At 32.6% G+C, this 12560-nt stretch overlaps 1 protein-coding gene across 15 annotated transcripts in view; it reads right to left on the minus strand.

The window, feature by feature from the left end:
* Tlk (Tousled-like kinase) overlaps positions 1–12560 on the minus strand; it is a 55421-nt gene that overhangs the window by 28698 nt on the left and 14163 nt on the right. For 13 of the 15 annotated variants that reach the window (XM_035865583.2, XM_035865596.2, XM_035865586.2 and 10 more), the window contains one exon: positions 10327–10412. The exons of 1 other annotated variant lie outside the window; for it this stretch is intronic. In XM_035865583.2, the coding sequence (XP_035721476.1) occupies positions 10327–10412 (86 nt within the window). Of the gene's footprint in view, positions 1–3970; positions 4178–10326; positions 10413–12560 lie in introns of those variants that run through there. One more of the 15 variants, XM_035865599.2, reaches the window with a different exon arrangement.

The following is a 12560-nucleotide window of genomic DNA, read 5'->3' on the forward strand; positions in this document are numbered from 1 at the left end:
ACGGACGCCATATTGTTTCTAGATGCATCCGCCACAAGACACCCACTACTCTGTTGGTCTCGTCCACCGACTCTAGGCATCGACTTTATACCTATTAAGGTCTGGGATCGATAACACGTATGTATACATATACTCATAGATGATAGGTACACGTTGAGCGATTATTAAATGCTCTAATAAAGTACACCACTCTAAAGTTTCATTCAAAATTGTTTCTAAGTTTCGCGCATATATATACGTACGTATGTACATACGTTGATATACATACGTTTTTATATGTATGTGTACGTATGCATTTAACCGAAGGTAAAAAGAATATTGTCACATTACCCCCTTCATCCCTGCGCGCGTGCTTATGTCACGATGCCAACTTCCGACTGAGTCCGCGATCGATCGTTGAGCTTTTCGTAGAATTCTATGTAAATTCGATTTGTTTTTTTCTTTTTCTTATTTTTATTTTAAATGCAAGATCTTCCATCGATTCGTCGAAATATTACACGATGATTGTACATATCGTGAAACGCACAGTCATTAAAAGTATTAACAAACGGGGGTGATCAGATTCATTAGAACGGTGGTAGTTATAAGGGTGTTTTTTTAATTTTTTTTCTTTCTTCCTTTCTTTTTTTTTTTTTTTTTTTTTAGTCGAACAATCGATAAAACCAGGTCGGGGCGATGCGTTTGTTATATACCTATTATGTACGTGATGTAAGATTCTTTAAGGTCAAGACTGAGAGAGCCTCGAGTACTCTACTCTCTCGCTCTATTTTTCTCTGTGTCTTTCTTCCGTGCGCGCTACGGGCATATCGAATACACTGCTCGAATAATAATGCGGCAAATCGATAAAGATGCGACAGGGAGTCGTTACTACTACTTACTACCACTGCTACTACTACTGATATTACTACTACTATTACTACTACTACTACTACTAAACTAACATTGCTACTATCACTACTACTACTATTTTCCTCCTGAGAAATACCGAAAAAGACGATTAAAATTGAAAGAAAATGACTTTTGATCTCGTTTATTCTAATAAAGGAATCCATCTTTCTTTCATTATTCTTTCTTTCTTCTTCTTCGTCTATAAGCAATACAAAGAGAATGTCATTGTTCTTCTAGAAAAAATAATAACGAGAATTTGAAGGTTTCCTAAGTTCGAAAGGAATTTATCGATGAAGGAAAAAAAGGGGAAAAGAAAAAGAAAAAAAGAAAAGAAAAAAAGAAAAAAAACATGGCCGACGAGTGTCGCTCTCGTCGATCGCTTTTAGAAATCGAGAGAAAGGAAGGAGAGAAACAAGTGGGGGAAGAGAAAGAGAGATTTCAGTTTAGAACGTGCATTGATTGTCATCATTTGTCATAAACAAACAGATGTCGCCGGTGTCGTTGCACGACTCGCGGAACGATGAAAGGGTAAGTTAAACGATATCTATCTACGGATTCTATACTCAGTGTTACGTGATTAGGATATTACATACGTTCCTTCTCCTGAGATACATACATATGTGTATTTTGAGTCTCGACACGCGATTCAGATTCGAATCATTCGGACATTTATCGTCTCATACCCCCACCTTTCTCTCTCGTTGGAACGAGAGAAGAATGTTTTATATCTGAACAGAGAAGCAAGCGAAAGATAGAAGAAAAAAAAAAGAAAAAAAAAAAAAAAAGAAAAATAATTCTTCAACATCACGTTGTTAACAATTTGCATCTCGTTGCTTTCACCGAATCGACATTTCACGAAACGATAATTATAGGGGAGGGAGAGAGAGAGAGAGAGAGAGAGAGAGAGAGAGAGAGAGAGAGAGAGAGAGAGAGAGAGAGAGAGAGAGAGAGAGAGAGAGAGAGAGAGAGAGAGAGAGAGAGAGAGAGAGAGAGAGAGGGGAAGAGAAGGAGACAGAGAGAAGAGGAGTTTCGGTTTCTGTCGAAACTGAGTAGTTTCGAGTAGTCAGCGACCTAAAAGCTACTACACAACAGATCAAAGCAACACAGTTTCCCTATTACGACGGTATATCAGTGATAGTATAATAGTAGTTCCAGGCTCTTTGCTGTGCCTACTGACTGACTAGCTTGCTAGCCAGTTGGCTGGCTGGCTGGCTGACTGGTTGGTTAGTTGGCTAGTTGGCTAACTGACTGACTGGACTGACTCGTTCGTTCGTTCGTTCGTTCGTTCGTTCGTTCGTTCGTTCGTACGTACGTTCGTTGCTGACACTGACTGACACTGTACCGATATATTATGCAACGTTCGAACATAACCACGAGCACACACCGACAAATAATACTACGTCAAAGTGATGATCGTGCGAATTGCGATCTTAATCAGGAAATTTTTCACTTAACCTATTAATACGTGATAACCCGATGTATCTAGGCAGCTAGGAAGGAAGGAGGAGAGTAGTAGTTGGTTTCTCTCGATTGATATTGGAAATATTATATGAACAATGCCTCAGTTGAAGGAAGAAGAGGAAGAGGAGAAAAGAGAGGAGAGATGGTTCTCAAAAAACCATTGACTGACTTGACTGGTAAGAGAAAAGATGATTGATGATGAAAGAGAACTACTGAAGAAGAATAAGTATTCCGAAAAAATTAACTGATCAAAATGATTCAAAGATGGAGAAGATGCTAACTCAACGACACATTGACTGGCTAGTCAGTAGTGACTGGCTAGCCGTGACTTCTTACCGAACAGAAATGAATGCGTCACACAGCCTATTTACAGAGAAGCGCACATTCGCAATAGTTTTATACACATATACATAACAGAGACACAGAATAATCGAGGAGGAGAGACAGATACACAGTGACATTTACGATGAGTCTTGTTGGTATTGACTGTTTATTCTGCGATACGTTAGCGTGAAACAGATTGACTTTAAGCAATCGTTAAGGACAGGAATTAGAGGAGAATTAGGTACGGCAAAGTGAAGTATCTATATATCGGGGAAAATTAGTGTGTATATGTATATATATATATATCCCAAATATCTCGTAATAGCAGGATACTTTGAAATGTCGATACGTAAGATCTCTGTATAACTCTGTATGTATGTTTCTATCGGCAAAGAGTAAATCAAAGAAAGAAAGAGTATCCATATAGGGATGATAATGCGAAATGCGTTACACGGGACATTGATTTACATTAGCACAAATTTCGTTCGGCATATTCGCATATTAACGTAGAACGCACTCTGCTCGACCAAATCAAATATTAGCTATCCCATCTGTGAATACAGGCCATGCTCACTATTCTCTCTTTCTCTCTCTCTCTCTCTCTCTCTCTCTCTCTCTCTCTCTCTCTCTCTCTCTCTCTCTCTGTCTCTCTCTCTCACACTAATTCTTCCCTGTCCCTGAAATTACACAGATACTTTCGAATATATACAGGGTGTCCTATACTCTTCGATTCAGACAAATAATCTGAAAAATTAATAATATAACAATCCAATTTTTTTCTTCTCTCCTTGTAATTTAGTTGTTCTTTTTACCAAATCTTTGCTTTATAAACAAATTTTATCATTTTAATTGATTTGAACTTTTCCCTATTATCAATAATTTCGATAATATTTATCTAGGTCGATTAAAGTGGGACATATTATATATGTAAACACACGCGCGCGCATATGACACACACACACACACACACAAATATTTATAAACGCGCGCGAAGAAAAGTATACACATTCAAACTACCCAATAAACATCGATATATGTAGATGGAACGTATAACATACATGATCCTAATGCAAGATCCATTTTCGAATATTCCAACATTTTAATGTTTATAACGAAATTGCGTCGGAAATTTAAATATCCAATATAATTTTATCCTTCGATAAAAACAGTCTCTCTCTCTTTATATCTCTCTCATATATATCTCTAAGATATATATATATATATATATATATATATATATATAAATATAATATATGTTTTATGTATGTATGTATGTACGTATGTATGTTAAACATACCTGAACAAAGAAAGGAAAAATGCTTCGGTACCCGTCGATAGATAGGTGTATAGCCATTTTGTATGAACGCTAACCCTGCTGCTTTCTAGAGTTGCCAAGATGGTTCTTCCCCTATCCAACCCTTTTCCTAACCTCAGTCACCACCACCGGACATCGACGCTTTCCGAACCAAAGCACGAAACAAGACGAACGTCGAGACTCTCTCGTGCACTTGACTGCTACGCGCTCTCGGTGAGAGCGCCACGTGACGTTGTTCGACCCTAGTAGAGCTTTCGATATACATATACAAAAAGAAAAAAAAAAGTAGAGAGAAGCAGAGAGAGAAAGAGAGAGAGAGAAGGAGAGAGATATAGATAGAGACTTCCTACGAGAAAGAGAGAGAGAGGGGGAGGGGGAGGGAGAGAGAGAGAGAGAGAGAGAGACAGCAAAGAGTACACACGGCAATTGGCCACACCTTTTCGTGCCTGAACGCTCTTTTAGGCACGGGTATAATAATAATAAGTCGGCACTCTCCTTCTCTCGTCGGGAACGACAAACGGAAACACAACGGACGACGAAGGCGACGCGACGACGGATGCGAAACGAGCGTTGCTGCGAAATCTGCGGTATCGACTTTCGCTGAATGGACGACGAAAGCGTAGGTGGTAGTAGGTACTACTAGTGGTAATGGTGCTGGTGGTACTGATGGTGGTGGTGGTGGTGGTGGTGGTTTTCGACGTACACATTGATAAGAATATGCATGTATGTATATGCATGTATATATGAAGATGCATGTATATATATATATATGTACAATATTTTTTTTTATTATAAATTAAGGATCAATCGAATATATCGTTTGTTAAAATTGTAATAAAATAATAATACATTAAGATAAGTTTCATTGTATCATGAGTCAAATATCTTAGATGTATGCAATAAAATTACCGTCTTAAGGTTACATTGGAAGATCGATGATTCTTAATTTTTCTTATGGGAAACCATATAATTTTTTTTTTATTTTCTTTTTATTTTTTTTTTTATTTTTTTTAATCAGATATTTTAATCAATTATCAAAAAAAAAATGAAAAAGTTATTAAATAAATATAACATTAAAGTTATTAATTAATAATACTTAGAAAACAATAACGTGTTATTAATAACGTGTTATTAACAACGTGTTATTAATGTAGTTATATATGTGACCAATTGTCATTTAAATATTTTCAGAAATAAACATTTCAAAGAGGCCATGAGAAAAAAGAAAAACATACAAAATAGTCTTACAATAAGTTTAGTTACTACCTCGTTACGGTGGTTAATTGAAAATAAAAACTTGAAAATTAATTTATAATAAAAAAACTAATTATAACTTATTTAATTCAATAAATGTTCGTAATATCCACTATCTTTTTATATGCACGAGCGACATTTTGTAATCATGCATCTTCATACATTTTGTAAAATTAGTATTAAATTTTTCTGTCGGATATCTCATTAATTATTAACTTTAATCTTATACAAGTTCAATAATTTTTTAAAGATAATTGGTTAAAACATCTAATTAATTAGAGAGAGAAAAAAGTACCGGAAGTTTGACATAAGAAAAACTAAAAATCATTAAACTTTTGGTTTAACCTTCAAATGTATATTTTTCAAATATTTGAAGGTTGAAGAAATCATAAAACTTTTATTAATATATATATATATATATTTTTTTTATTGCTTCTAACAAAAAAAAAGACATTCAATTAATCTTTAATTTGCAATCAATCTATATATCGCTTGCGATCGAAGACAGAAAAAGAAACTACTAATTAAATCGTATAAACGTGGATGCAATGGTCGATATTTAATATTCATTATTGCTATACACAGACATACACATACTCTCGTTCTCTCTCTTCCTTTCTAATTTATATAATGGTTGCAAGTTTAAAAATATTCCAAAAAGAAGAAATCAAAAAGAAAAGAAGGAAAAAAAAAAGATAGAAAAGGAAATAAAAAGAAACTAATTTTTTACTCGACCAGACTTGAAAAAATCTATTGAAAAATCTACGCTATTATTAAATAAAATTTTAAAATATATAATAGGCAATAAAAAATAAAAATAAAAATAAAAATAAAAATAAAAATATATATATTCACGTTCATTGTCAATAAAGCTAAATTATTGATGATTGATGAAAAGCTGTCATAATTGAAAGATTAACAACCTTTATCGGTTAAATAAAAATAAAAATTCCTTCTTAATAATATTGCTAAAGGTTAAGAATATTACCAAATGTTACATCGTTGAAGTAATAAAAGTCTTACTTCCAGGTAGACAAGGATTTTCGAACAATTGGAAACAACAATAGTACAAGGAACAAGCGAGGGTTGTAAATAGGTATATATTGTCGACATAGTTTCAAGCACGGATATAATAATAAACAGCTTGTCACAGTGACGGTAGGCATCCGTTGTCGTTCCGATACTACCAATGGATATAAACGTATTGCCTGCAACGCTCGTAACGATGTACAGTACAGACACATACACAAATACACACGAATCTAAACAACGAGAGACGAAAGCAACAATGTCGGAAATCTTCGTAATATGTATTTTAGTCCTTATCTCGAAGACCGATAAATATGATCATATATCCGATATATATACCAATATATCGTCGTCGAATTTTTCGTCGGCTTTATCAATGATCGAGTATTGAATTCTTATCAACAAATTGTTGGTAACTTTGATAAAAAATAAATAAATAAAAATAAATAAATTAATCGATAAAAATAAATGAAATAAATGAAATAAATGAAATAAATAAATAAAAGTAAAATCCAGGAAACGAAAGAAGAAAGAAATAGACAATTGTAAGTTTCGAGGAATTGAGACGTCTTTCTCGTCATTAAATCATCTCTTATTTTATATGACCTTGGCCGTTATTTTTCTAACCTTCGATCTTATCTTACGTTTGTACGAAACGGTTTTTTAAAATCCTTTTTTTCTTTTTTTTTTTTTTTTTTTTCTTTTTTTTTATAGAAATCTCTGTCGCAACGAATGTTTGAAATTTTAACGGAATTATACAGGGTATGCTATATTGATTGGTCGATCTCTTTGAAAATGAATCAAAATATATTTCAGTCCAAATATAATACTGGATTTTATAAAAAAAATATTTACAAATGGTTTTTATACAATCAAATTTTTAATTGTTTTCTCTCTCTCTCTCTCTCTCTCTCTCTCTTTCTTTCTCTTTCTCTCTCACGTATATACCCATACACATATTTTTGTTTATTTCTTACATTTCACGGATCTCTCAGTATGTGACTTTAGTAGTAGCCTGTATTATTATGATGGCGTAACTTGACGAAAATACTTTCAATGAATGTGTGAATAAAGAAGGTTAAAAGAGAGAGAAAGAGAGAAAGAGAGAAAGAGAGAGAGAAATACGGAAATACAAGTGATGACGTTCCATAGAAAAAGAGGAAAAAAAAAAAGTGATCAAAAGGATCGATAAATACATTCCTCATCGAAAAATATCAAAAAGCTAGAGAGTGAGTCAAGGAGATTTTATGAGAATGAAATTTCGATAAGAAAGTATTCGTCGTCGATCTTGTTTTATCCTTTTGTATAGTCAATTGTTGCGTAGACAAAAAGATAAAATTCTGTAGTCTCGTTGAAACAGAGAGAAAATTCATTATCTAAGAATCTCTCTCTCTCTCTCTCTCTCTCTCTCTCTCTCTCTTATTTCCCTCCTTCCTCCTCTTTTTCCCTCCACTCTCTTTTTTCCCTCCTCTCCTCCTCCCGTTCTCTTTATCTAATACTTTTTTTCAAAGTATTTTTTTTATAACATTCAAGAACGAACGAACGAAATTGAACTTCTGCTCAGCAATGTACGGCCTTTCGAACACAAATTAAATTACATCGTACAGATAGCAGTCTTTCCTGTTTACTCAGCGTCACTGTCCCCGGTACAGAAAGCTACAAGTGGAATTATTTAAACGAGCTTGGGGAACACATCGTAATATGGATGGAACGAGAGTGAAGAGAAAGAGAAAGAGAGAGAGAGAGAGAGAGAGAGAGAGAGAGAGAGAGAGAGAGAGAGAGAGAGAGAGAGAGAAATCGTACTCATACAATATTGTTGTATCACATTTAACGGCCGATGTTAACGAGTTGATTCGTGTGCATGTATCTTATTTTAACATCTCACTGAAATATCATCGAAACGTGTGAAAGTAATCAAAGGAGAGTTTATTAGAGAAAGTACAAAATTTAATAGATTACTCTGACCAATTTCTAAACAAAAACAAAAGTAAATGTCTAAACGTAATATTTCTATTTTTCCGCTTTTTTGTTGATTCTTTTTTTTCTCTTTGTTTTATTTTGTTTTTCACTTACCGATCGAAGATTACGCGGGAAATTTTAAAATGCACATTATAAATCGTCGTCGAGAAAAAGCTAACTACGATTGCTGAGCTTTAGAAAATACACTTTCATTCGAGACATCACGAGAGATATGACGCTTGGATAAAAAAAGAGAGAAAAGAGAGAAAAGAGAGAAAAAGAGAAAAGAGAAAAACAAAAAAAAAGCTAGTTACATACAGATCGCGCCATCTCTTGTATAGACACGATAACGTACGAAAATGTTACAATTTTAAAGATATATTTACGATCGGTCACGCGCAACTCATTCGTAACGTTTTCTATCGAGTATTTGTTAACTACATAATACAGTTTCGTTATCGTATAACTTGATCGGCTTTATTTATTTCAACTTCGTTCTTTTTATTTTTCTTTCTTTTTTCTTTTTTTTTTTCTTTTTTTTTCTTTTGACGACAGAATTTTAAATAAGCGCAAAAAACAAAAGAATTATTGACTTGTTTTATATTTAACAATGTCACATTATACATGTATCTCAAAATTATTTAACTCTAACCGTCGATACATTTTAGGTATACGAATTTTGTCCATTTTACTTACTTTTTCTTTTTATTTAAAAAAATAAACAAAAAATAAAAAAAAAATTAAATTGTATTTTGTAAAAACAATTATGTCATAATTGAATAAAATGCTTTTGATCGACTTAATACGTAGATATGCATACACGTATCGGTTATATAAAGAAAATTGAAATTCAAAGAAATGATATTAAAAGAGATAAGATGAACGATAGAATGAAAAGTTAGAATTCGCGCATGCGCATTATGTATTCTTGTGCTGTTATCCCTGCCAATCGACATTGTTGTTTCGCCTTCTCTCCCTTCTGCTTTCAATGGCTCTCACAATGACATTCGCGTTAAGTTCGCGTAATATGACATCAATAATCGTTAAACGTGCCACTAACATACTAACTTCCGTTATACACGATGAGAATACATGAATCAAATTGATATAATACACTTCCATAGAATTTTGTTGATTTAAATTAAACCAAGTAATTATAATTTTTAAATTCATCAATTTACATTTACCTAATTTGCTTTTTCCCTCTCACTTTAAGTTAGGTATTATCACAAAAAAAAAGAAAAAAGAAAAAAGAAAAGAGAAAAAGAAGAAGTATTTCCCAACTTCAAATTTTGATTGAAGTAATTTCGTTCTTTTGGAAAATTGGCAGAAGAAGAGTAAGGGAGGGAAAGAAATCAAGAAAGAAAAAGAATCGATAGGAATCTTTCAGAGAAATTCAATATACTCGATGTATCCATGCCACTCGGCCAAGCTCACATTTTCATTTTCTTTGGGACATTACGCAAAAATAGCCTGAAATACTTTGAAAGGGAGAATCTCTATTTTTTTTTGTTCTTTTCTAGGTCAACTATGAATATATAAGTATAAATATAAGTGTGTATATGTGTGTGCGCGTACACACACACACACACACACACACACACACACACACACATATATATATATATATATATGAGAGAGTGAAATAAAAAGAGAAAAATCTAGAGATTACTCATGGAAAAGTAAGAGGTAAAAAAAGAAAAAAAAGAAAAAATAAAAGGTCTACCAATAACGTTTGAAATTCGCAGCGAACAACCGCCATTTTGGTTACATACGAATGTCCGAGAAAAATAAGGAAACTGTCTTTAAGTTCCTTTCCTCTTCCCACCCAACCCCACCTCGTTCTGCGTAAATCTTTTATACGATTCTTTGTAAGGATTTAAGGATCTACGCTTTCATTCCTACGTTTCTCTATTGTCCTGTCTATTTGACGAACGATACATATATGTATGTATATCATCGAGTTTACTACTATATCTTATCAATACTACTATTAGTATTACTATTACTATATTACTTCCTAACACTAAATAAAGGAATGGATGAATCGAACGTGTTTAGAAGAGAGGAAGGACCAAGATAAAATGGTAGCTCACCCTCGCTCCGAGAAAGCGGGCCTCCAATAACTCCTGCTTCCTTGGGTCCAGGGTGGCCTGAAAGTGCTCCATCTTGACGCCAGCGCCTGCAACAACAGGTTATGGAACGAATTATATTTCGTTTTTTCCCCTCTTCTTCTTCTTTTTCTTCTTATTCTTCTTCTGCTTTCTTTTTCGTTCTTTTTTGATGGATATTAGGGTGGCCCGAGATGGGTAGGAAGGTGGCTGTTTAACTCGAAGTAATTTTTTTTTCAATGAGAAAGCGAACAAATGAAGAAGAAAGAATTCCAAAAAAGATAATGATTATTATAATCTTACCAAACTATCTCGATTATTAGAAAATTTTAATATAACTATGAGTTCTCAGTAGTAGATACGATTCGGAGATACTACTTTTTTTTTTTATTTATTTATTTATTTTTTTTTTTTTTTTAAATTATCTATAGAGAAATTATCTAAAGGGGAGGAACAATCGTTCATATTTAACGATGTATAAGTGAGATAGTTGCATCGTCGACGAAAGTACGCCATCAAAATTACGTAACGCGTTAAAAGAAACATATTACGTAGGAAATAAGTGTTTATATGGGCATGCTGAAATTGCCATTTTCAACAAGACTTTGGAATAGTATTCTTATGCTCGTAAGTAATGAACGAAAAAAAAGAAAAAGAAAAAGAAAAAAAAAAAAAAAGAGAAAGAAGATTCCGAATTATTTTATATTTTTATCATCAATATATCCGACAAATTAAAATAGCATTTGTAAGATCGATTCGTATATTTCTGAACAAGGACAAACACTTATTAAGATATCTCGTTCCATAATAAACTATGTCGTGGGTAGTAAACAGTTCGATCATTATTATAATTAACTACTCTTCGATATATCACCCTTACCATTCATTATCTATTTCGATATTATATATATATATATATATATAGTTAAATATTTTTTTTACTCGAAAAAAATATTTTTCCAAATGAGTGTATTATATCGCCATAATCAAGTGATTTCAAATATAACTTCATTGAACTTTCTTCTCGAGATCAAACGAAGAATTGTAAATATTGTCAACAATAATAATAATGACAGATTAATAGAAATTATTAAACGCGCAAGATAAGATATATATACGTTAGTTTATACGATTGACAATATCAATGATATATATATTCCAGTAATGAAATTTATACAGATTAAATTTGAGGTTAGTTCGATCGTAAACATTCGTAATGGATTCTTCGATTACGTTCGGTTATCTTCGTAATGACCACATTTTCCAGAGAATGTGCGTCTCGCTATCGATAGAACGCGGCACGCGTATTCTATCAAGAAAAGATCTGGTCTAATTGTTACTACTTTCTACTTTCTAGTCAAGTTTCAGATTATATAAGATGGTAAATTATCTCTTGCATTAAAGAACATTTAAATAAATGTGTATGTGTGTATATATATAATTTCTCGTTTCATGAAAGATCTTTGATCGAATTAACATTGTTATCCTTTGACAATGTTTATTATTGATATACTACTATTATCGTGAAGAAGATTATTATCGTGTGTTTATTAAACCGTACACACACACGCGCGCACGTATATATACATACATATCAAAGGAAATAAAATAAGAGAGTAGATATAATAAACGTTAAGAATTTTAAGGTTAAAAGAATAATGAGAGTCACTGATGCTTTCGGATCACCTTGCCCGACACGAGCAAAAGAGAATGAGAAACCACATACCGCGTGAATGGATCGAGCTGCAACGAAGCAGTGGTTCTCAACTTTAAAAAAAAACAACAAAATTAAATATAATCCTAATTCCTATGAGGAAACATTACTTTCAAACTAATTTTTAAAAAATCGTTTAATTTATAAATTACTTAATCGAATACTACATTCCTTTTATCGATTTTTATTTCAAATTTATTTATTTCTTTTATATAATCTCTGTAAGTTGTGACACACGAAATTCAAGTAATCTACTAACACGTTCGTTCTTTTCCTTCCTCTTTTTTTTTCTTGAAATTATTTTTCCAACTTATTTCGTACGACAAATGATAAGCTTATATATATATACATATATATACATATGTATATATATATACATACACATATACATATACATAATCGTATGCTACTTCATAACCTTGGTTGAAATCATTCTGACGACAAATTGCAAGTTTAACATGTATACATTGTAAAAGTGAAAAATGTTTGACTTTAAAATTCGAAC

The sequence above is a fragment of the Vespa mandarinia genome, chromosome 11 (genome assembly GCF_050613455.1).
Source record: "Vespa mandarinia isolate Hongniang chromosome 11, ASM5061345v1, whole genome shotgun sequence".
Taxonomy (NCBI): Eukaryota; Metazoa; Arthropoda; class Insecta; order Hymenoptera; family Vespidae; genus Vespa; species Vespa mandarinia.